Genomic DNA, 26,371 nt, shown 5'->3' with positions numbered 1-26,371 from the left:
AAACCACTATTGCTTTTTAAAGGGTTGCTGGGCTTTGACTTGGCATATGGATGGCATATATTTGACAGTTTCGACTCTTAAGATTATAATAAGTGCAGCATCTACTGTAAATTATGAATTTTATGATCATACAGTATGTTATTTAGTTATTGTGAAATGACACATTCATGTTTTTTTATTATAGAAACATCTCTGGAAATATATTTTCGTCTTTGGATCCTAATGTCTTCCTGGAGTTACACTCTCTAAAGCTGGTGTGAGTTGAAGTGAATGCTCCTATGCTGAACAAGCTCATATGCTTTTTTAATGACATTTTTAATTAATTGTTTTCCAAAAATACAAAACAGCAGTCGTAACAGAAAAACCTTGGGTTTGTTACCCACTGAACGCATTAATAAATTTAATCAGCTTTTCTTGAGGAATTGTGTTCATGCCAGTCCAGTGTCTGTGGAATTTAAAAAAATCTAACCTCAGGAGTGAAATGTAAAATTGACTGACAGCTTGACAAGACACATGGAAACTGTGATAGAAATCCAGGTTAACTCATAAAAATTGAACTAAATACGTGTAGAAATATTACTGCTGTATTGGTTTAAATTGAATATGAGCTTGTGAATTTGTTATACTTGTAATGAACTTGAAATTCTTGTAATATTGTTAGTTGTTCACAGAATGAAACAAAAATTACATTTCATTATACCTAGTAAATAATTCTGAAATGGTCACTTTATTTTCCCACAAATGTTTATTTATTTAAATATATTATACTTATAATATATTAAACTGGATCTCATTTTGTATTTTACACATCTTTAAATAAATTATTTCATTAAAACAGGTTTGCTGGATCTCAAAATAGACAATAAAAACTATTAAAAATCAAGCATCATGTATATGTTTGTTACAAAAAATTATTCACATAACCGGTGAGTCTAAAAAAAGTCTAGCATCATTTAATCTTCTTGTAGGCTACTTTTATTTTATTTTATTTCTGAAGACATAACAACTCAGAGCTTCTTCCTGGTCTAAACAACAATGACATTTCTCCATTATTAGGAACTTTCATACGGAGTTCCTGTCATGTGACTGTGGTCTGCGTTGGGTCCCTCGTTTTTTTCGTAGCGGTTCGGCCCGCCTTGGGGATGAAACACTCTGCGCGTATCCCACAAGGCTTCAAAACAAACCCCTTCGTGAGCTGAGAGAGAGTGACCTTAGCTGTGGTGAGTAAGAGATTAAAGCTTAATGAATATACACAAGTAATATATTGGTCTCACTAGTGCAGAATATTACCCAACAGGAGAATTTGATGGTGCTTTTATGGGACACTCATTCTTTTTTTGTGCTCTCTACTCTTTCTCTTTTACAGCCTACAAACTTACATTTCAAACTTTATTATTCCTCACATAATAAGTTGTGCCATCACTTGGCTCACATCTCATTGTGTCTATTTTACGAGTTGGCTAATTCATAATAATCTCCTTCATACACTTTTGTACAACCTGCTTTCACACCTGTGATTTTTAGGTTTAGGGGCAGGCCTCACTTATTGTTTTTTTGTTATTGTCATACATTTGATTTTGATTCACATCATACAAAATAATTACAATTCCTTTGAGATCAGGCTGGAAGAGCATTGGTCATTTATTTATCAGAGGTGCTGAAAATGTTTAAACTAAATGTTGAAACTATTGCCTTTGGCTTAAATTTGGTTTGAAATGTCAATTACACTGCCTCCCTGTAGTTTTTGTAGGTTTTTTTGCGTTTTGGCTGAAAATAACATTGCTAACATTGCTTACTCCGTATTTCACAGCCAGCCGAGATCGAATATGATTTTTTTTTTAAATAGCAAAACAAAAACTGGGGTCGATTACATTTCTCATTTACTTTTTATTAAACTTCATATTATAGACATACGGTGCATATTTCTGCCACGTCCTGGGCCTCAAACCAGGGCTCTTGTTATTGTTAAATATCAGCTTACTTTTCCATCTCTTCCTCCACTGCTCTTAAACATATTTATGTTGGCTGTGACAGACTAGAAAAGACCCCTCTGTGGGTTTGCAATGGTTAAGAAATATCCTCAACCATTCAAAGCCACTGATTCATCCAGACTGTTTAAAAAGCAAAGCTAATTTTGAATAATTGTATGCCGGCAAAACACTCAACCTATCATACTTCATGTGTAAGATAAAGGTTTATTATTTAGATAATAACAGAAGAAATGTCTAACAGCACAGTGTGTTAACGTTACAAGACGAAAGGTGATCGGGCTTTCTCGGTGGCTGCTCCCAGACTTTGGAACAGTCTTCCTCTCAATATTAGATCTTCCCCTTCTGTCTCCATTTTTATTTATTCTCTAAGGACATATCTGTATTCTGAGTGTTTTAATTGAAGGTGTTTATGGTGGGAAAGAGGAAAATAGTTTGTAATGTCTTTACACACAGTGGGCATAACAAAGAGGAATAAAAAAATTGGATAAGGCCTCCCCCAACCCTGTACACTGGGCTTCGGCAACTCCAAGGTGGCACTTCTTAGGATTTGCTGTTAAGCCTGACTTCCGGAGGTCCATCAGCATTCTCCGCAATCGATCCAGGTGCTCATCCCAGATCCCCGAGTGGATGACCAGATCATCAATGTAGTGTAGGCTTGATGGGGATGTAGCAGGATATCCATCATCTGCTGGAAGGTGGCCTGACACGTCTCGGAACTGACTGACCAGGGTCTGGAGATCATTCTTCTGGTGAGGGACATTTGTTCGAACGCTGCCATCTGGGCGGGCTTCTTCAGTAAGTTCACTTCTTCAGTAAGTTAAGGTGGTACAGCTGTTCCTCCCGTTGTCGTCCCGGCTGGCGGACGCGGTAGTTGACTGGCCCGACCTTCTCTATTATGGTGTATGACCCTTTCCAGGAGGCCAAGAACTTGGAGGTGGCCGTGGGGGTTAGTACTAATACTCTGTCACCCGGATGGAACTCTCTTGGCTGGGCAGGCCGGTCATACCACTGCTGCTGGGCGCGCTGGGCCTCGACGAAGTGCTCTTTGACGGGGGGCAGCACTCGGTCAATTCGGGACCTTAACTGCTGGACATGTTCAATCAGACTGCGGTGGAAGGCGGGCTGCTGTTTCCTAAGCGCCCCGGGCGACGTCAAGAAGGCCGCGGGGTTGCCGGCCAAACAGAAGTTTGAATGGTGTAAACCGGTGCCTGGGGTACCTCCCGCACGCCATAGAGCACATAGGGCAGTAGAAGGTCCCAGTCGAGCCTATCCTCTGCCACCACTCGCCGGAGCATCCTCTTCAATGTCTGGTTAAACCTTTCAACCAGGCCGTCGGTTTGGGGGTGGTAAACGGATGTCCGGATTTGTTTCACCTTGAGCAGGCGGCAGAGGTCCGCCATCAGCCGGGACATGAATGGGGTCCCCTGGTCAGTCAGGACTTCCGTAGGGATGCTTGCCCGGCCTTACAGCAGGAACAACTCCTTGGCAATCGCTTTCGACGGTGCTTTCCTTAGGGGTAGGGCTTCTGGATACGGGTAGCATAATCCACGATGACCAAAATATACTCCTGTCCCAGGGCAGACTTCGGCAGCGGTCCTACCAGGTCCATCCCAGGGAGGTCGCTGGGGGGACGTCTGCTGGCATGTAGGGCAGCTCTGGCAAAACCTCTTCACTTCTCCTTTGAGGCCGGGCCAGTGAAACGGTCCCGGATGCACTGAATGGTGTTCGCGGTCCCCAGATCCCCTGCAATGGGGTGGGTGTGGGCCAATTGCAGGATCGTTGCAGTGTTGGTCGAAGGGACCACCAGCAGGAGTTTCTCCTCACCCGCCTCAAAGCGGCGCAGTACAACAGCCCTTGTTTGATCATCAAGTAGGGGAGAGGATGCAGTACGGGCTGGCAATCTTCCCCGTCCACGACTCTAACTTGATCCCAGCAATTGTGTAGTCGAGCATCCTCACGTTGCTCCCGTCCAAATGAGCAGGTTGGCAAAGAGATTAGGGTCGGGACAATCACCCTCTTTCTCGCTTTCGGTGGCCATCAGGACGGGTCGGTGGTTCCTTTCTCTTTGGGTCCGAGCTCTCCGTTGCCGCACCCCGCATCCAAACAGCATCTTCACCAGCAAGTCATCCACGATCCCGATCTTCAGGGTCTACATCCCGGGCGGCCACTGTTACCTGGCACGCCGGCACATTATAGGTATCCCCATGGACACAGGTGATTGGGATGGAAGACTTCCCGCCGGCTCTTGGGCGTACTTTTCCGGGTTGGACCAGCGTGACCGAGCTGCCTGAGTCCAGCGTGGTGGTGATCGGTCAGCAATCCTCCCGGATCGTTCGCCGGGGAGCTCCGGATGGCACAGTCTGATGCACCGCACATCCCTAAACCAAGCGGGAGGTCAAGCGGAAGCTAGCTCGGTCGGCATGGGTTCATCCGGAGGCGTGGTGGCTCGGAGTCTGTGTACTGGCCTCGAAGTGCCTTCCTGTGGTCGGCAAACCGGTTTTCCCCTCTGGGCCATGGCAGCGCTCTCTCTCCGGCGTCTCGGCTGCAGAGAACTCGGCCAACTCCACTGCTTCCACTACCTCGTGGAGACTAGAGGGACCTTGCATGCTGACATTCGGTAGCGCTAGGGTAGAGCTCTAAGCAGCCGGTCAACCACCACAGGTTCAGCCACTTGAGAGGTTGAGGGTTCTCTGGCCAACAGCCAAAGATGTCCCAGCCGGGATAGTTGGGCGGCATGGGCTCTCACCGGCACTTGTTCTTCATACGACCACTGCTGAAACTGCTGTGCGCCGCTGACGGGTGAGAGGTGGACCTGGGCAAGAATTTCCCGCTTGAGAGCTTCATAGTCCTCGCTGGCGGGCGTTTGTTATGAGAAGTAGGATCGCTGAGCCTCGCCGATCAGGAGTGGGGCTAGGACTCTCGCCCACTCTGCTTTATCCCTTGTAGCTACGACCTCAAAAGTGTGGAGGTATGCTTCGATGTCATCCTGGGCTGAAAGTTTAGTTAGCATTTAGTTAGCAGTTAATGGGCAGTTGATCTCGTGTCCGGCAGAGGCATCCAGGGTGCCACAGCCTCTTTCAGCATTCCAATGGTTTGGTCTGTCTGCTCTTGGCGGTGGGCCAGCTGCTCTGAAAAACGCTGTTGGCATACCACCACTCCGGCCAGGCGGCGGATAACATCCTCCACACTGGAGAGGTAGAGAGAGAGCGCGGCAAGCGTCCTGTAGGATGCACAACAAGAAGAAAAAAAGTTAGTAGGAGTCCGTGGTGTGTCGTGGCATCGTCCCTATGCCCGCATTCTCCACCAATTGTGACAGTTAGAGCAACGTACACAAGATTCACAATAAATGACCCCGAAGGATATTTTTATTGATTCTCCCGGGGGTGGAGACAGAGAAAAATGGGGAAGTAAGTAGCTTCGTTGAGCCTCTGTGAATAGTCTGCCACTTTCAAGAGCTTGTGGGAGCATTAGTCGGTAAACCGGGCGGAGGTTAGGCTGCAGCATTCGGTAAGGGTGTAGGAGTTCCGGTTGATCTCTTAGTCTTCTGAGCCTAAAACACAAGACACTATGTTTGAGTGTGATTTCTGGCGTGGGAGGCTATCAGCTTTTATAGCCGCTGTGAATGTGGCATCAATGACCGGCAGGTGTGCCGCGCTGATTTCTTCCATCTCCATGGCGACGCTGATTGTGCAACGGGTGACTCATCACAACGGGAAACACAGGAACATAGACTGATAACTCTAAACTTAAAAAGACTAAATACAACACTTGAAAGGACTACAATAAACTAACACTAAACTAGACTTACTTTGACATGGGAAATATCATCCACAGAGGTATCCAAACACACACAATGACCGAACACTGGACAATGAAACATGAGGACTATTTAAAGGGGAAGAAATCAAACAGGGACAGGTGCTGGGCATGAACTAATAAACAATCAATAACGAGACGAATGGGCGGGAACAGAGATGAGGACCGGAGAGAGAGAGTTTGGCAAGCCAATAGCGCCAAAAAGCCTCTCTACACATGAAACAAGGGATCCTGCTATGATTCTACCCCAAGACCAAAAAAGACATGACATGATGAGGCAGAATCACAACAACAACTGGAAGGCGATTTTCTCAATATTTTGATACCTACCTACATTTGGGTACCAAAATTAGGGAGACCCACAAGGCCCCCTCGGTCCATTCGTGTTTCATTTGCTATTGCGTTTCAAGTTTCAGAGGATAAATAACAAAACAGGATGGTGGCAGGAAAACAGAGAATCCTCTCAAAAAAATTGTATTGACAAGTATGAAGTATAAATATTTTATAGGATCTCAAATTAAAACAAGCTCTCAAGTTTTGCACAGATTTACCTTCATTTACTTCTCTTTATCTCTCCGTTTTCACTGTTATGTATATGACAAGAATATAAATATTTGTATTGTAGAACTAATACTACAACATAGCACTTTTTTAAGTTGCTTTAGGATACTCAACTCAACTCAACTTTATTTATATAGCGCTTTTTACAATTTTCATTGTTACAAAGCAGCTGTACATGAGACACATTTAATACAAGTATGAATTCTAAAGCAGCCCCCCCGGCCAGGCAGATAGTGCAAAACAATATGCAAACGGTGGTGAGGAACCCAAAACTCCCATCGAGAAAAAAAACCTCAGGGGAACCCAGGCCCAACCAGGGGATTCCAGTTCCCCTCTGGCAAAAGCTGCTGCCTCTGCACAAGCTCAACAGTGCTTGCACAACAAGGCTTAGTAAAAATATAAAAATTAAGGATTAAAGATTATCATTAACAATCTAGTAGCATTTGAAATGTTGTAGGAAAAACAAAGTTGTTGCGTCCTTTATCCAGCTCTATCCTCTTAGCACTTGTCAGGTCACCGCTTTCCATTCTCAGCTCTGCCATCAGGTCTGGGCATGAACTGCATCCTGCGGTAACCTTGGAACAAAGAGACAAGACTGGCTGAGAGTAGAGTACTGTTCTGCACTCTTTGATGCAACAAGTGCATCATTTGTTGTTGGATGTGTTCCTGGTTCCGGTTGATCTAGATAATGCAGCCTAAATCCTCTGAGGATTAATATTATGGAGGTGTAGTGTATGCAAGATTAAAAAGATGAGTCTTTAGTCTAGATTTAAACTGACAGAGTGTGTCTGCCTCCCGGACCGTGCAGGGAAGAATATTCCAAAGTTTAGGCGCTAGATAAGAAAACGATCTACCACCTGCACTTGATTTTGTTCTACTATTTTGTTCTACTATTTTGTTCTAATTTTGTGAATTCTAGGTATTACCAACTGACAGGACCCCTTAGAGCGTAATGTACGTGGAGGTCTGTAATACAATAGAAGTTCATTCAAATACTGCGGCGCTAAACCATGTAGGGCTTTATAGGTAATAAGCAAGATCTTAAAGTTAATGCGATGCTTTATAGGTAACCAGTGCAAGGTTGACAGAACCGGGGTTATATGCTCATACTTTTTTGTACGTGTAAGAACTCGAGCTGCCGCGTTTTGAACCAGTTGCAGTTTTTGTAATAGGCCCGCAGGGCAACCACCTAGAAGTGCATTACAGTAATCTAGTCTTGATGTCATGAATGCATGAATTAATTTCTCTGCATCTGAAAGTGACAGTATATGACGTAATTTAGATATATTCTTAAAATGGAAAAATGCAATTTTACAGGTGTTTGCGACATGGCTTTCAAATGAGAGAGTACTGTCGAATACAACGCCAAGATTCTTAGCTGATGACGAGGATTTTATGGAGCATCCGTCAATCGTTAAGCAGTATTCTTGGTTGTTACGCATAGCAGTTTTCGGTCCAGTAAGTAACACTTCTGTTTTGTCCGAGTTTAGTAGTAAAAAATTGTTACTCATCCACATTTTTAAGTCAACTATGCAATCCTTTATTCGATGAAACTGCTGGGTTTCATGAGGCATCGAGGAAATATAAAGTTGAGTATCATCAGCATAACAGTGAAAGCTAATTCCGTGTCGCTTTATTATATCTCCTAGAGGTAGCATGTATAATGCGAAGAGCAGGGGTCCCAAGACTGAGCCCTGTGGTACACCGTACTGGACTTGTGATTTGCGGGACACCTCATTGTTTATTGCTACAAATTGAAAATGGTCGGATAAATAAGACTTAAACCATTTCAATGCTATTCCGTTAATGCCAACGTAATTTTCGAGTCTATGTAGAAGTATGCTGTGGTCAATGGTGTCAAATGCAGCACTGAGGTCTAGCAGCACCAATAACGAAATACAGCCACGGTCAGACGCTAAAAGCAGATCATTTGTAACTCTGATCAAAGCAGTCTCTGTACTGTGACATGCTCGAAATCCAGACTGGAATTCATCATTAATGTCATTCCTTTGGAGGAAGGAGCATAATTGAGTTGAAACTACTTTTTCCAGAACTTTAGATATAAAAGGTAAATTCGATATAGGCCTGTAATTCCCTAGTTCTTTAGGGTCGAGTTTGGGTTTTTTTAAAAGAGGCCTTATAACAGCCACCTTAAATGCTTTAGGCACATGTCCTAATGTCAGAGATGAGTTAATAATACTAAGAAGAGGATCTATAATTTCTGGGAGCATTTCTTTCAGTAGTTTTGTAGGTATAGGGTCTAGCATGCATGTTGATGATTTAGATGATCTAATGATTTTAGACAGTTCATCGTGATCTACTGTAGAAAATAATTGCAATTTCTCCTTAGGGGTGCTGTAGTTAGTTTGTTCAGCGGATTTCACTACAGGTTGCATTGTTATAATTTTTTCTCTTATATCTTGGATTTTACTCGTGAAGTAGTTCATAAATTCATCACTGTTATGCTGATAATCAGAATCTGACGTCGATGACAACTTATTTTTTGTTAATTTAGCCACGGTGTTAAATAAGAACCTAGGGTTGTGATGGTTTTCCTCTATTAGTGTTGAAAAGTAGGCGGATCTAGACGTTTTTATTGCATTCCTGTAATTTCGAGTACTATCCTTCCATGCTATACGAAATACCTCTAAATTCGTTTTCTTAAAGTTGCGCTCCATTTTACGGGATGCCTTTTTTAGAGTCTGAGTGTGTTCATTATACCACGGTGTTGGGCTGCTATTTTTAATTTTCTTTAAAGCAGAGGAGCAACTATGTCTAATATTTCCGAGAAAGTAGAGTTAAAATTTTCAATAGTAGTGTCAAAATCGTCAACGTTATTACTCATGCTAGATATTTTAGACAATTCAGGCAGATTATCGAGAAACGCATCTTTGGTAGTTGAAGTGATCGTTCTACCATATTTGTAACAAGGAGTTTGATTTGCAGCCGTAGGCCATTGAAGCAAACATAATATCAGATGATGATCCGAAATATCTTCACTCTGCTGAACGATTTTAACATCGTCCACATTTATACCATAAGAAAGTATTAAATCTAAAGTATGATTACGAAGGTGAGTGGGTCCTGACACATGTTGACTAACGCCCATGGAGTTAAGAGTGTCTTTGAAAGCCAGTCCCAAGGCATCTGTATCATTGTCTACATGGATATTAAAGTCACCGACGACAAGGACTCTATCTGCGGCCAGTACTAGTTCTGATAAGAACCCACCAAAATCTTTAATAAAATCTGTGTGGTGCCCTGGAGGCCTATATACAATAGCTAGAATAAATTTTAAAAATGTTTTGTCCTTAGTATTAGGTGTCGATACGTGAAGTACCATGACTTCAAAAGAATTGTATTTAAAATTAGACTTCTGAGAGGTAATAAAAGAATTCTTGTAAAGTGCAGCGACACCTCCCCCTCTACCTTTTAGACGAGGCTCGTGTTTATAGTAATAATCATGGGGAACGGATTCATTTAGAGTAATAAAATCATCTGGCTTTAGCCATGTTTCTGTCAAACAAAGCATGTCTATTTTATGATCGGTTATCAAATCGTTAACAAAAAGTGCTTTATTTGAGAGAGATCTAATATTAAGCAATCCGAGTCGTAACAGCTGATTATCTGTATTTTGTTCATGTTTGATTTGTTTAACGTTTATTAAATTACTTTCAAGAGGTTTACGCAATATCTTATGTTTGCTAATCCGGGGGACAGACACAGTCTCTATTTTATGTTGTTTGTAAGAAGGGATTATTACATGTTGTATATTTTGTGTATTCTGTAACGCGAGACGGCAAGCAGACAGTTGGTTAAGCCATTCTGTCTCCTTCCTGACCTGGGCCCTAGGTAGTCAGATTTTAGCATTATTAAGACTGTGTGCCAAATTTCTAGAGAGGAGGGAAACCCCATCCCAGGAGGGATGGAGACCATCTCGTTTCAACAGGTCAGGTCTGCCCTCAAAACTCTTCCAGTTATTTATAAAATCTATGTTATTCTGCAGGCACCACTCAGACAACCAGCCATTTAATGATGATAATCTGCTATAAATCTCATCACCACGGTAAGCAGTAAGGGGGCCAGAGAATATTACAGTGTCTGACATCGTTTTTGCGAGCTCACACACCTCTTTAATATTATCTTTAGTGATCTCCGATTGACGGAGTCTAACGTCATTTGTGCCGACATGAATAACAATCTTACTGTATTTACGATTAGCCTTAGCCAGCACATTTAAATTTGACTTGATGTCAGGCGCTCTGGCTCCCGGTAAACATTTGACTATGGTGGCTGGTGTCTCTATGTTAACGTTCCGGACAATAGAATCACCGATCACTAGGGCATTTTCAGCAGGTTTCTCAGTCGGTGCGTCACTGAGCGAGGCAAACCTGTTCGAGACTTTAATCGGAACGGTTGAGTGATGTTTTGTCCTGCGACTATGCCGTCTCACCGTCACAAAGTTTCCCAGCTGCAGGGGATTTTCAACCGGAACCGAGCTGTGTGCGCTAACATTGCTCGCATCCGAAGTGTTTTCTACGGTTCTTACACTCTTACTATCCTCAAATAAAGATTGGATGCGAGACTCTAATTCTAAAATCTTCTCCGTCAGCCTAACTACTTCCCTGCATTTATCACATGTAAAACCCTCACCGCTGACAGAGAAGGCTAAACTAAACATATGACATGAGGTGCAAGTAACAACAATAGGAATAGAAGCCATAACTCACCGGGTATGAAGTGCAATCCTAACTTACCAAGGTTGCTTGATGAGTCTTAGTATATACGCTTAAAAAGAGAAACAGTTAGCACACAAGACAAATAGGGGGAGATGATATTCCACACTGTAAACAGAAGGCAAGCTAACACGCTAATATGCTAGCGGCGTTACGCTTCAATTAATATAGATTTAGAAAATAAAGTTATAAATAATTCGGCAACGACAATGATAAGTAACTATAGTAAAATACACTAATATTTAGACCAGGAACAAATGTGAGGTGAACCAAGTGTCAGAGGATACAAACTAGCCGCCGGCAGCGATCAAAACACGCAACAGTCAGACCTAAAAGTGCCTCAATCTAAATGATAATCAGTATTGATGGAGTTTCAATCTATACTGGACTCCTATTGGCTTCTTTCCAGTATTATTCGGTCCAAGTCATCCATTTCAAAAACATGTGTATTTTTATACACATGACTAATTTCCAACATTCAGACATATGGTTTCAGATCATAATGTTTTTAAGACCATGAAAACAATTCCTGTCAAGTTTCCATTAACTTTAGTTTTGTCCTGTTCTCTAGATGGTCCACTGGAACTGCAGACACTGTCTTTGTTGCCCTCTCTGAGGCAGGTGGTGTTTAAAGGTGACAGACTTCCTTTCCATTGTACTGCTTCTTTGGTGGACAAAATCACTGCGTTACACTGGCAGCACAATGGTCGGCCTGTCACCAGTGACCCTACGCATGGGATTCATCTGGAAGAGAGTATGCAACATGACTGCACATTCATAACCAGGTAACACAAATGTTTAGTTGTGAAGATCACTGCATGTGTAAGCAGAAACCAAAAGCTAAAGAGAAGCAAACAAAATAGGGAGGGAGAGTTCAATGGGATAGGATGGGATGGAAATGCAAAGAACATGATGGATGGGATTGAATGAGCAAATTGGGATGACATGAGATAAAAAGAGATATTATATTTGTTTATTTAAGTGAGCTGATCCTGTCAAATGTCCACATTGAGGCGAGTGGTGAATGGGATTGCGTGGTGTCCACACGCCGAGGGAATGCCTCACGAAGTGTTGAGATTGTGGTACTGGAGAATAGCGCCTCATTCTGTCCGGAGCAGAGAATAACCAACAACCGAGGGGAGTTCAGGTACGAGAGGTGTCTGTGAACAATATTAATCTGTCAAACTGTGGCAAAATATCAACGGTCTCCTCTTTGGCCTTCAGGTGGCCTAGAACTCTGGCTGGCATCACCTCTTACCAGTACTGTCTACAGCTGCGCTACCCTTCCTTAACTTTGGGGGGCGGTGTGGAGCAGAAGAAAGCATCACGCTACTGTGACCGTTCTGGACGCTGGGAAGAGGGAGATTACTCTCAGTGCCTTTATACTAATGACATCACGAGAGTCCTTCATACATTTATACTGGTTAGTGTTCGATGACGCTGACACGTCCCTGACTTTTCTTTGCGAAACAGGAAACTTTTTCTTCAGCAAAACAACTGCAAAGGGTTTTGTACTTTTCCTTCATGCTATAATATACATCATTTACTGTAATATTAAATCATAAGAATGCCTACAGTATACTGGAAAACATTCTTATTTTAAGGAAGTTAAGTTATAAATAAAAACAGTTAAATACGGCAGTAATACAGTTAAATACATTAGTAATAAGTAAATTAAATATTAACCAAAATATAATCACAATCTTTATGCAAAACAATATTTAAATAATAATAAAAATAATAAAATATATATTACAATATATAAATTATATATATATAAATGTGTAATGAATAATAATTAATAATAATACATGTTCAATATTAGGTGTTCAATATTTATTACTTCTAAATGTACATGTACTGTATGTGTGTGTGTGTCCTGTGGTGTGACAGCAAAAATGTAATATATTAAAAATTTGAGAGAGATTTATCTTCATTGTTTAATTTTCAAACTTTTTGCTGACATACCATAGGGCATATATATATATGTGTGTGTGTGTGTGTGTGAGTATAATTTGAAGAAGAAAATCAGAACATTAAAGTTATTTAAGTGTAACATGTTGTTGCCCTCAGATGCCCATCAACACCTCCAACGCATTGACTCTTGCACATCAGGTGTGTACATACACACTGGAAGCCGTTGGTTTCACTGACACTGTAGATGTTCTCTATGTAGCTCAGATGATGCAGAAATTCATGGACTATGTCACAGAACTGCGTGAGGTTTGTAGAACATGACACTTATCAAGTGTTTATTGTGTTTACACTATAAAAAATTCCCGTGAAATTAACAGAAAAATTCTGTTGTTTTCAAACAAAAAACCTGTTATCAGAAAGTGTCCGTAAAAAATACAGAAAAACACTGTAAAATTGTCTGTAAAATTAACAGCAAAAAATTGAAAACTGTTGTCAAAAAACGTTTATAAAAATACAGATAACATTGTCAAATTCTCTGGGAAATGAACAGTGAAATTCAAAGTTTTCACAAGGAGTTTTTTTTCAACTCCACAAACACTTTTATCACCTTCACTTACAGACACCACTGTCACTTTATTTCTATTGCACGTCTACAAAAGTTCTAATTGAAAATTAATACAAGTTTACATGTTGATGGTTTTGTTGAGTCACCATTATGGTGATGAGTGTTTGCTTTAGTTGTGGTCTTGACCCTTTGCTTTCCATGTGAAGAAGTCTTTCCCCAGTATTGACATCTATGAGTTGAAAACACGGACTCAGGTTGGCAGAAAGCTCAGATAAAGTTCATTTAATTATTTGGGTTGGAGAGTAAGTATATGTTCAAGAGTTTAGGTAGTGCTTTAAAGTTTTTTGTTGTCCTCATTTATGATATTGAATGAAATTAATATACTGAATGTCTTTAACAGCACATGACTCCCAGCATGCATTGCGGCTGTAAGCTTTTCATTTGTTAGTCACCACTGTTGAGATTTTCATACCCTGATTCTTGATGTCCGAGTCCAAGGCAAAATGCAAGCTTTTTAACGGTTCAAATACTTTTTATATTGATTGTTGCATGAAATGTGAATTTTAAAAGTAGATTCATTGAGGCGTTTGTAACAAAAAATACAATAAGTAATTAAAAAACATCCCAGATAAAGATTTAGTAAATACCTAATCACACTTTCATTTGATGTGATTTGCTACAAAACTATGTTTTATATAAAACAATATGATAGCAGCACAAAGATAACTGTAAACTTATTTATGACGGCTGAAAGAGGCCAACTAAAGCAAACCCTGATCACAAAAACGGTGACTTTGAATACACCAATAAAGCATCAAGTCATGACTGTTATGCTGCAGTCCTTGTGACGCAGAAGTGATGATCGTCTTCAGTATTCTGACGTATTTACAAGATGAATACTGGGTGTGGCTCATGTTTTCTACTGTGAATTGATTAGATGAATAAAAACAGGATGTTCCCGTAATTTTACGGTAGTTTACTGGCAACCACAGCTGCCGGTATTTTTCCGTAAAAACTACGGAATATGTATTTTCTCTTTTCTTTTCTGACATAAAATATTTTGTGGGTCACCACTAAGCTGAAGAGTGGAGTCTGTGTTTAACTCAAGGTCAGGCAACGATATTCTGATGTCAAGCTTGCATGTTGCGTTGTTTAAAAGTGACTTTGATGTTTTAATAATGAATTACAAAGAAATAAATTAAGTAAATGTAATGTTTTCACTTTTATGCATTTGGACCAAGTTTTCATTTTCTATAAAGAAATGTTGTTAATATAAAAGACTCAAATGTATTAAGTTCATACACAGTTTGAAGTTTGTGCCCTGAAGTTTTAAACTGGCAGACTGTTTACATTATTTTCCTGTATTTTTTACGGAATTTTACTTGCAACCACAGCTGCCGGTATTTTTCTGTAAACATTACGGAACATTTTTTTACAGTGTAGTGTGTTTGTGTCTGTTTCTGTCTTTATATGTTTGTGTTTTCCTGTGAGCCAGCTGTCAGAGGTGATGGTGGAGATGGGAAGTAACCTGATGCAGGTAGATGATCAGATCTTGGCTCGCGCCCAGAGAGAGGAAAAAGCTTGCATTTCAGTTGTATATTCTCTGGAGACTCTCGCTTGGCCGCAGCTGCACTCTCACGCTCAGGATCTTTCTATTGTAAGTGTTAAAACAACCCATTGATGACAAATTTGTAATTTGTGAAAAGTCTAGAAATCTGTACAAAGTGAAGTAGATGAATAGCAAGCCATTTCTAGAAAATTCCAGTTCCACTGTCATGACACAATAAGAGCATTCATGAACTTGTGTAGTGGGCATTTGGGGGGTTCTCATGTCTCATTCTCATGTCTCATATTAGCATAACTGTATTGTAAGCGCCGTCAAAATGAGGCCAGGGTCACCCAACAATCCTGTAGTGTGTGAAATAGGGAATTTCATGGTTATTAACAAAGACTGGATTGTTTGTTTAGTCCAACTTTAAATTTCATTTGACATAATGTGAGGTCCTCTCTTTTAGACTTCTCGTAATATCGTGATGGAGGCTCACTTGATTCGCCCGGCTCATTTTAATGGAATGAGCTGCACGGCCTATCAGAGACGAGAAGCGACCGGAGGGAGCCATGTAAATGATGGGATAGAGTCCCCCCTTGAACAACAGCTGCGCTTCCGCTGCACCACAGGGACACACAATACCTCACTCAATGCTTTTCCTCTTAAGGTAAACTTTTGTTTTTTGAATCGCAGTAATTAAACTTTTTTTTTTTAATTGCAGTCATTCAATCAAATCTGAGCTGAGACATTGTTAAGATTCTTCTAATTTGATTTGAACTCATGTGGTTATATTATATTCGCAATACACATTCTCGGGTACCATATAGCTTTGCCTAAACACCATTGACCCCAATTCACATTGACATGTAATTTCTACTCTTTTCAGAATGCAGTGGCTCTTGCTTCAGTGTCTCTTCCTGCGTCTCTTTTTCCTCCGACCGCTCCTCCTGACTGTAAGCTGCAGTTTGTGGCATTCCGCAGTGGAAGGTTCTTTCCATTTACAGGAAATTTCACTGCACCTTATGACCTCGCTCGCAGACGTGGTGTCAACACTCCCGTTATCTACGTTGGCCTTGGTGTGTTGCCTTCACCTCAAACATCCATGAGATTGGAAACAATCTAGCCTTGTTTTTTTTCAATATTTTAACTTTTTTAAAAGTGCTGCCTTGTTTTACAATTTACTTCACAGGAATTATTTAAATCAAGTTACAGTGCAAATATGCAGAAGAATTGGCACAGTTAAATTCCCCGTCTTGAACACTTTTGATTGATCTCGCCTTTCAATATGTGTAAAAGCACACTCCTGGATACATGCCCAGTCATAATGCTAATTCTGATGAATAACTGCTGCAATTGTTTAAACAAAATGTCAACAGTCATTTCTGGACGGATTGTGTATGCTTTTTGAATAAGACGCAGAGTTTGGCTCTGAAATTCTGACCTCCAAAGTGGTTTGACTGTTTAGTGAGTTCGCCCCAGAGTTTTGGAAAAGATTAATGTTATATACTGTATCCTTGCACTCATCATTTTAATGTAGTCAATGCGTTAAATCAAATTTTTGAAAATCCAATTTTCCAAAAAAGTCACTATTTCCCGAAGAAGCACAACTAACCCGCATCTGCCCTTTTGCTTTCTGCCTCCTGTTCGATTATCTTTAAGAGGGCTGCAGCATGTGGAATCAGTCAGACCCCATTATTGTGTCATTGCGACACACATCACCTGGTAATGATCCTGTTGCGGTTCACTGGAGCGTGCAGGCTCTGAAGCATCGTGGGAGTTGGAGTTTAGATGGCTGTCAGGTGGCCCATACTGATGCATCAACTTCTACACTGCGTTGCTCTGTGCTAAGCAACTACGCTGTACTTCAGGTAAAAGGGAGTACATTTTTATATAAATTAATGCATTTGTGTAATTATTTGCTTGTAATGAGTTTAACTCTTTCCCCTCCATTGACAGAATTTTCTGTCATTTATGAGAGAATGACAGCTTTCATACGGTAATCCAAGTTTTCGCTGTTAGAGCGAAATGCGCTGTTACACATCTTGTGATTGGGTGCAGCATGTACAGATCCAAAAACATCAAATTTGTATAAGTGTATATTTGCAAAAAACCTACCCACATTCAAGTGGTGATAAAAAGCGGAGACTTATCTTTTATGCGATTAGACCAGAAGTTAACTTCGGCCCAGGCATTTGTGTCCAATTAAACCATATATAATAATAATTATATAATACATATATTAATGATATAAATAATACATTGTTGCCAGATTGCGGCCCATCTGTAATTTTACTAGAAATATCATAGTTTAACTTTTGCTATTGTGGGCAGACCATATTAGTTTTTGATTAGAACGGTTGAATGACAAATAAATCAACAAAAAAAATTCACTATACAGTAGTTATCATAGTTGGTTTTGCAAGGCTTGCCTACTGAGGGTGTTTCAATTCAGTCACTAATGGGCTTTCATCTTGATAAGGATACTGACATGAAAGCCAGTTGTCTGGATAGAAAGCACAGGTTAAGTTAAAAAAATAAGAAATAATAAGATGAAAAATCAGAAATCTTTTTCAGCACAGTTCCATAAAAGTTTAAGCAAGTACAGATTCTGACATCTTACTGATTTATATCTCTGTTGTAGTAATTCTTATCTTTCTATTGAGTATTTCGAGCCTGTCCACCCCTAGTCGAGTTTCATTCCTTCATACAGGGAGGACAGGTCTCCCATTACAAACAGAGACATTAAACTTTGACTCTTCATCCTGACATGTATCTGGAGAACTTGAATGTTCAGCTTGATCTCAAACTGTTTTTATTATCTGGAAAGGTATTGAATTTGAAAGCAGACGAGGCGATTTTGGCCATTGGTAGAATGTTTTGGCAGTGATGAGCTGTATTTCAAAATACTGACATTAGAGCCCGCCTAAAACCTGCTTGTGTCATAAAGGGTCCCAGGAAATGTTTCTTGAGGGTTAAGTCATAGACCCAAGTGTTTAAAAAAATCTTCCCCTTCCTGTTTGTTTTTCATATTTCTCTCCATATTTTAGGAAATGCCGGATTTCCCGGGATCCAATCCCATTTCAGTGGAAGTTCTTCACCCTGTGATCTACACCTGTACTGCAGTGCTGCTTCTCTGTCTCTTTACCATTATCATCACCTATATTCTGCACCACAGGTATTTGTCTTAGTTTATTAAAGGGATAGTTCACCCTAAAATGAAAATTATTTTACCATTTATTCACCTTCGAGTTGTTCCAAATCTGTAAACATTTCTTTGTTCTGATGAACACAGAAAAAATTATTTGGAAGAATGCTTATAACTAAACAGATCTCGCCCCCCATTGACTCCCTTAGTAGGAAATATTACTTTATCATAGTTTTCCTTATGTTGAACACATTGAGACATTTTGAAGAATGTAGGACAGCAAATCTTTTTAAGAAGGGGGACCGGAGGGTGTGCTCCAACTATCGGGATCACACTTCTCAGCCTCCCCGGGAAAGTCTATGCCAGGGTACTGGAGAGGAGAATCCAGCCGATGGTAGAACCTCGGATTCAGGAGGAACAGTGTGGTTTTCGTCCCGGTCGTGGAACACTGGACCAGCTCTATACCCTCTCCAGTTTGCCCAACCAATCCATATGTGTTTTGTGGATTTGGAGAAGGCATTTGACTGTGTCCCTCGTGTCATGATGTGGAGGGTGCTCTGGGAGTATGGGATTCGGGACCCTTTGCTATGGGCTATCCGGTCCCTGTACGACCGGAGCAGGAGCTTGGTTCGCATTGCCGGCAGTAAGTCAGACTTGTTCCCGGTGCGGGTTGGACTCCGGCAGGGCTGCCCTTTGTCGCTGGTTCTGTTCATAATATTTATGGACAGAATTTCTAGGCAGCCAGGGGCCGGAGGGTGTCGGGTTTGGGGACCACACAATTTCATCTCTGCTCTTTGCGGATGATGTTGTCGTGCTGGCCCCATCAGACCATGACCTTCAGCAGGCACTGTGACGGTTTGCAGCCGAGTGTGAAGTGGCTGGGATGAGAATCATCACCTCCAAATCCGAGGCCATGGTTCTAAGTCGGAAAAGGGTGGCTTGCTCACTTCAGGTTGGTGGAGAGTTCCTGCCTCAAGTGGAGGAGTTCAAGTATCTTGGGGTCGTGTTCACGAGTGAGGGAAGGATGGAACGGGAGATTGACAGACGGATCGGTGCAGCCTCTGCAGTAATGCGGTCGCCTTACTGGTCCGTTATGGTGAAGAAGGAGCTGAGCCGCAAGGCGAAGCTCTCGATTTACCGGTCAAACTATGTTCCTACTCTCACCTATGGTCATGAGCTGTGGGTCATGACCGAAAGGACAAGATCCCGGATACAGGCGGCCGAAATGAGCTTTCTCCGCAGGGTGGCTGGGCGATCCCTTAGAGATAGGGTGAGAAGCTCGGTCACTCAGGAGGAGCTCAAAGTAGATCCGCTGCTCCTCCACATCAAGAGGGGTCAGCTGAGGTGGCTCGGGCATCTTCTCCGGATGCCCCCTGGACGCCTTCCCGGGAAGGAGACCCCGGGGAAGACCTAGGACACGCTGAAGGGACTATGTCTCCCGGCTGGCCTGGGAACGCCTCGGTGTCCCCCCGGAAGAGCTGGAGGAAATGTCTAGGGAGAGGGAAGTCTGGGCATCCCTGTTTAGACTGCTGCCCCCGCGACCCGGCCCCGGATGAAGCGGAAGAAAATGGATGGACAGCAAACAGTTCTGGGGCACTTTTTTGACTACGATTGTATTCTATCTTACTATGGTAGTCAATGAAGGTTGGTAAATGATGACAGAATTTTCATTTTTGGGTGAACTATCCCTTTCAATTTGACACGTTCACTCACTGTCCTTGATAGTAACTTAACAGTTTTATTTTCTGTGGTCAGTTCAATCAGAATCACAAGGAAGAGTTGGCACACTCTCTTAAACACGTGTTTTCACATCGCAATGATGTCTGCCGTATTTGCTGGAGGCATTACCTTGACGGGATACCCAATTGTATGCCAAGCAGTAAGTTCTTGTCGCTTCCTAAACACCGACAAAACATGTGACATTAAAGGTTGATACTTTTTCTGTACTCATGTATGTGTATGTTTCCTTCAGGTGGGGATTGTTCTTCACTACTCCTCCTTATCCACTTTATTATGGATCGGTGTGAGTGCCAGAGTTATCTATAAAGAAGCTTCATTGGGGGCTCCACAACAGCTTGAAGGCGAGACTGCTGCACAGCCAACCCAGCGGCCGATGCTCAGGTCAGTCGAGTCATCACAGAGGGCTGATGTGCAAAGGGTTGAAAGGTCATATCGAACTGGCACATCCAGAGTTGAAACTATAGCCAGGGTCATTGCAGGACATAAAGGCCAAAAGAATCTTTTAAGAGGCAACTGAATAGACCACCGAAATGTAAAAATCGGACTAATCAAAGAACACCATTGTGCACAAGCTAAATCCATCTGCTGTTACGGAGAGTCAGAAATAGGAAAGAATGAAGAGCAAGACGAAACTGGGGGTATAGAAAAAGATTAAAGTGGACATAGACGTTGTAAATCAAACAAGGGTTAAACATATCCTCAGAGACATGCCTGCAAATATATCTCGTCATTTCAACCATTTTAACCTAGACCTCCATGCTCTCCATATACCCTGGGGAAATGTGCCCATATCCCACGCCTGCCTCCTGGGATAAATCATTCCTTTCTCTTTACTGTCTGGAGCCCAGAAGCACCATTTCATTGACAGACAGGAAGATAGCACCGGTCTGATGTCACCACATAAATGTATTTGCGGGCTAAAGAAATATCTTTAAAAAATAGAACAATTGCACAATGAACAAGGGAGAGACTTCAGTTTGTTGAATTTCAGTTGAATTAATGTTTTGAATGCCATTAACATGTATAACATCTATATACAAAAACATGTTTTTTGAGCAGAGAGTCCTTACAAACAAGATAAGAAACAAAATAAACAGTCCAGGCTGTATATACATTAAGAAAGTACAATAAGATACTCAGCAGAAAAGTTAGAATACGATACACATAATATACAACGCACTATAAAACAACATTCTTTCATACGAAAATACTACACATTTATAGGGACAATTCACCAATTTTTTTTAATTCTGTCATCATTTACGAGTTGTTCCAAATCTGTATAAGTGCCTTTGTTCTGATGAACACAGAGAATGATAACCAAACAGTTCTTGACCACCATTGTCTACTATAGTAGGACACATGACAATTGTAGTCAAAAGAAGTTTGCTTTCCTATACTTCAAAATATCTTAATTTCTGTTAAACAGAACAAATAAATGTATAAAGGAATTGTTTCTGGGAGTCAATGGTGGCTAATAACTGTTTGGTTATAAGCATTCTTCTTAATATCCTTGTCTGTTCATTTGACCAAAGACAGATTTTGAACAACTCCAGGGTGAGTAAATGTGGACAGAATTTTCATTTTTGAGTGAACTGTTCCTTTAAGAGGATAAGTACAGTAGTTTGATGAGGATACACATTTGATAAAGTCTCTTTATGATAGAGTAGATACAAATGAATCTGATACAAATGTAACTTTAGCAGCACTGTTACTGTGTTTCATTCATCCTTTATTTGTTCGATTTTACTAAATGTCCCAATATGCTTCCCTCTATATTTCTATTTTTCTTTGCAGGTTTTATTTAATAGCTGGGGGTGTCCCACTCATTATATGTGGTATCACAGCAGCAGTAAACATCAATAACTATGGAGACAACATTCCTTAGTGAGTATCTGCATGAATGAAGGAAACTGGATCATTTAAAAAAACTGCCCAATCAACAATAGAAGTGAACACATCAAATCAAGTATTATATGTAATACTATATATAATTACATAAAGCTAGTATTATATTCTTTTCTTTTTTGTGTTCATAATATACCATACCTACTTTATATTTTATAATTAAAAATAACAGCAAGATTTAAAATAATCTAAAATAAAAAAAGCTATTTATTGTAACTGTGCATTCTTTATGTGATTCTGATGCAGAACAATTAAAATGACAGAGTTACCCAAAAATGAAAATGCTATCATCATTTTCTCACCTTCAAGTTCTTCCAAATCTTTAAAATATAAATGTATTTGTTCTGATCAACACAAAATAATATATTTTGAAGAATCTTGGAAATCAAGCAGTTCTAGCACTTTTGACTACAGTTGTCATTTTTCCTACTATGGTAGTCAATGGTGGCCAAGAACTGTTTGGTTACAAGCATTGTTGCAAATATCTTTCTCTGTGTTTTAGGTGAACTGTCCCTTTAAGATAGACAAGTTTTTTTTTTGTCTGAAACATATTTATTATACATGACGGCCTCCTTTACAAAAGTGTCTGTTGTATACAGAGCTAGCATTGTGTTTCTGTTTTGAATAATTATGACCTTTGCCCTCTCTGACCTTTTTCACTGCTCATGACCTTCTCTGCAGCTGCTGGTTGGTATGGCAACCCAGTTTTGCTGCTTTCTACATTCCAGCTGGATTGATCATTCTGGTGACCTGGATCTACTTCCTGTGTACTGCTTGTTGCCTGAGGCACCAAAGTTTCAAAGATCCTACTTGCACTCCATCCATCCCACCGCCCTTGTCGGAGAGCCAACCTGCACTCGGTGGCAGCACCAGTATGCTGTCAACAGACTCTGCGGTGGGCCCAGTGCATGCTGGGACGTTGGTGGAAGACAAGTACTCGTTAAAGGTGCAGTGTTTGGCACTGGTGGCAACACATTTTGTTTTTTTGGGACTGTGGTGTAGCGGCGCTATGGCGGTTTGGCATGTGGATAGAGAACGTAAGGTATTCAGCTGTCTGTATGGGGGACTGGCTACTGGATTGGGGATTTTCTTGATCCTTCATCATTGTTTCAAGCGTCTGGATGTCCGGACAGCATGTCTAGGGTGTTGCCCAGGATACCGTCAATCCCAACCCATGTCGGTTTACGCCCATCCCTGTACTGTCACAGTAGGGGTCCAAAACCCCTACGACAGGGGCTCCCAAGTCTTCGTAGCATGTCATCTGCCGACAGACCCCAACAGTTACTCTTCTTCTGCCAGGTCCTCGTCTACTCACAGCGGAACTACTAGCGTCGCCACGCGGCCTTGCAAACTGACCAACCTCCTGCAAGTGACCCAAGAAAATGCATACAATGTCACCCGAGGCCCAGCGGGAACTAATACCAGCTCAAGCACAGAGAACAATGGCAATAAGCCTGCCAACAACCTTCTTCCCAGTCTGAGCAGCACACTGCCCATCCAGCAGCCTCACAGGAGGAAGGCTTGTGGTAGAACCAGGGGTGGCAATACCCAGTACCACCACAGAGGGGATGGCAGAGGGCACTTTCGCCTGAAATCTTTGCGAGTGGGAGGAGGAAGTATGGGTGCTTTAGGACCCTCGGGGACAGAACAAATAAATAACCATAATCTTCACAAACATGCTTCCAGTGAAAACGGAAGTCTACGAAATAGCCATTCGGAAAACCAGAATGGACTTCTGACCAATGGACGGCACAAACGGGAGGGTCTTGCAACAAGCCCCTCGGAAGGAAGTGATGGAGGTAGTAGTGGAAGTAGAAAGCCCTTTCCGCTGTTGCCCTCGGTGGCAAGTAGGTTTGCCCTACAGCAGAACGCTCAACGCCGCAGCAAAGACAATCTAAAACTGGCCGCTGCAACTGATAGAGAATCCAAGCGGAGCTCGTTCCCTCTAAACGTGACAACAAATGCAGCTGGGACGGTCAGTGCTATGGCCTTGTTGTCAACCGTTTTGGCACCAAATGGAACGCTAAAGGGCTCCGTGAAAGAATTGGACACTAGTGGGACAGACCAATCACAAGGTTCGGTTGGTATGAGGAGCAGGGGATGGAAAAGCGAAACAACAGTATAAAAATAAGCTGTGGGTATCATTGAGAATAATTGAAATCCAAATTAGACTACAATACAGTAACTGCGTATCCTAACAGAATATTTTTGCTTAGAGGTTAATGCAAGTATTTGTTTAAAGTATTTTTTTTTAAATATGGTGTAAAACATTGATGACTCATCCTGCACTATTGGCCTATAAGTCTGTAAAATTGATAAGTTTCTTCCCAATACCACTTGGAAATTATATAATTAAATATTAAATAGCTGATTATCACAGCTGTGGCGTAACTGAAGCCTACTGACTATTTTTTTAAATGAAAGAAGATAAAGAAAGGGTATTGAGTATTCTAGGAGCCAAAGCCTAAATTTCTTTCTCCACAAGAGAAACATTTGGCTCCTTTTATAATCTTCCAGTTTTTTAGTTTTTATGTTGGTCTGTTATATTTCAACAGTCCACCTGAAACATGCAAGAGCAGTTGCCAGATAACAGTGACTTGTTTGTTGGCAATGCTTTTAATGGCTTTGAATGTCGGATGAAGGGCGTTATGAGAAGTTACATGTGGCTATTTTATGCATATGAGCATATGCAAAAGTAGAAGAGCTGGGGTTAACACAATATGCAAAATCGCTTTATGTATGTGCTTTTATTTGTCTTTAACACCACTTAATCTAATTATTAAAAGTAATGCATTAAAATCATTTAATTTTGCCAATGGATCTGAAGTTTAATCTTAGGACAACAATCAGGTTGGATTTCAGCTGAAGTTTTTTTCCCTTGTCTGTTTTAATGTCTGTTGTTTGTTTTTATTCACACATTTTCATTTATGTGTCTGTCAAAATGTACACTATGTGTTATGTATGTATTGTTCGACCATTACAGTGTTATTCATTTTTATTAACTCAGCACTAAGTAGCTATTGGTATCCTTTGGTCAATCTGTCACAAATGTGGAATACAAAGACTTGACACAGACAATCATCCTGCCCCAAAATGTCCATCCTATGTCAATTGGTACTGGAAATCTAAGTCTTTTTTCACTGATAATACGTTTTTGAGGTCAACCTATTTTTGCCGAATAGCATCCCTATAGTTGATTTATAGTGCCCTCTGTTGGGTAGTTTCTGCCATCAATCAAATGCACTGATAATGAATGTTGTTATTTGACAGATTACATCAACCAAACTTTCATGGTCACACCATTGTTACTGATGGATTTGATGAGAAAGGACAAGCTTATTTTGTTGTAGTACCATGTTAAACATGGACTTTTTAAACACTTGGTTTAGGCCTGCCTTAACCTGATAGCCTGAAGACAGAATTATAGATATTCTTATAAATAATTATGTATTTATAATATACATATCAGTATTAGTGTTTTTGTCTAATACTAATGTAATTGTCATTATGCAATTTGTGATATTCAGTAATGAACATTGGATTGGAGGCGTAATATTTTTTTAAAACTTTTTAATCTAAATGCACAGTATTGTTTCATTAAAGGTCTCCATACATACATCACTGTTTTTTGTTTCAACATATAAAATAAAAATAAAAACTTTACTTCAGCTAAAAATTAACAAAGAATTCACAATTGAAGTAAACTGAAGGAAAAAATATAGGCTATCCAAAAAAGACAATTCGCCCCCTACAAGCCAGACACCTCTGTAAACATTTAATAAATATTAAAAGATCATTATGTTGCTGTGACAATAGAACTACTCCTACATTTTTCTAAATCAAATCCTTAAAGCATTTAATTTCATGGTTGTATCATTATTTTTAATTATATTTTTATTTTAATGTAAGTTTAACTGTTTATGTTTGTGAAGGCTGATAAACATTGAACACCCCCGTGTCATTACAGATTTCATATTCTGTCTTATTTGAGTTGTGTGTAATTCAGATTTTTTAGTAGTGCAAAATAACCTACACAGTCAAATCACAATAGGACTGTGTTCTTTTTTTCTTTAAAATAACTTTTTATATGTTAATGGTTTATGTGACTATGTGATATTTGCATGAACAATTTTATTTGCCTTTGGCTATAGGCCCCGCGCTTCTGGTCAGTAAAGATTCAGTGTTATTCTATATATTGTTTTGATTACTAAAAATGGGAGTTTTCAGTAATAACATATGTATTTCTATTTTTGTCAGTCACTTCAATGTGAAAATGATAGCAACATTTTTGTATCAATTTCAGTAATATATTTGCTCCAGATTGTGCCTTATCAATGACCTGATGCAAAATAAAGGTAGGCCTATTGAGAAATGTAATGAAAACCTGTTTATTGTATTTCTTTAATAGGTTTGGTAGAATGTATCGAACAGTATGTGAATGTT

At 40.6% G+C, this 26,371-nt stretch overlaps 1 protein-coding gene across 2 annotated transcripts in view; it reads left to right on the top strand.

Annotated features, from left to right (window-relative positions):
- adgra2 (adhesion G protein-coupled receptor A2) overlaps positions 1-26,282 on the top strand; it is a 108,576-nt gene extending 82,294 nt beyond the window's left edge. Inside the window, exons 5-19 of one of the 2 annotated variants that reach the window (XM_056773404.1) lie at positions 185-256; positions 1,057-1,220; positions 11,676-11,889; positions 12,087-12,251; positions 12,329-12,527; positions 13,178-13,327; positions 15,082-15,243; positions 15,602-15,802; positions 16,022-16,211; positions 16,795-17,003; positions 18,183-18,310; positions 20,036-20,159; positions 20,253-20,401; positions 21,818-21,907; positions 22,610-26,282. In XM_056773404.1, coding sequence (XP_056629382.1) covers positions 185-256; positions 1,057-1,220; positions 11,676-11,889; positions 12,087-12,251; positions 12,329-12,527; positions 13,178-13,327; positions 15,082-15,243; positions 15,602-15,802; positions 16,022-16,211; positions 16,795-17,003; positions 18,183-18,310; positions 20,036-20,159; positions 20,253-20,401; positions 21,818-21,907; positions 22,610-24,053 — 3,661 coding nt within the window. In that variant the 3' untranslated portion in view covers positions 24,054-26,282. The remainder of the gene's footprint in view (positions 1-184; positions 257-1,056; positions 1,221-11,675; positions 11,890-12,086; positions 12,252-12,328; positions 12,528-13,177; positions 13,328-15,081; positions 15,244-15,601; positions 15,803-16,021; positions 16,212-16,794; positions 17,004-18,182; positions 18,311-20,035; positions 20,160-20,252; positions 20,402-21,817; positions 21,908-22,609) is intronic. The other variant, XM_056773405.1, reaches the window with a different exon arrangement.
- The last annotated feature ends 89 nt before the right edge of the window (positions 26,283-26,371 follow it).

The sequence above is a fragment of the Triplophysa dalaica genome, chromosome 18 (assembly GCF_015846415.1).
Source record: "Triplophysa dalaica isolate WHDGS20190420 chromosome 18, ASM1584641v1, whole genome shotgun sequence".
Classification (NCBI taxonomy): domain Eukaryota; kingdom Metazoa; phylum Chordata; class Actinopteri; order Cypriniformes; family Nemacheilidae; genus Triplophysa; species Triplophysa dalaica.
The sequence above is the reverse complement of the archived record's forward strand: the minus strand, read 5'-3'. Positions and strand labels throughout refer to the sequence as shown.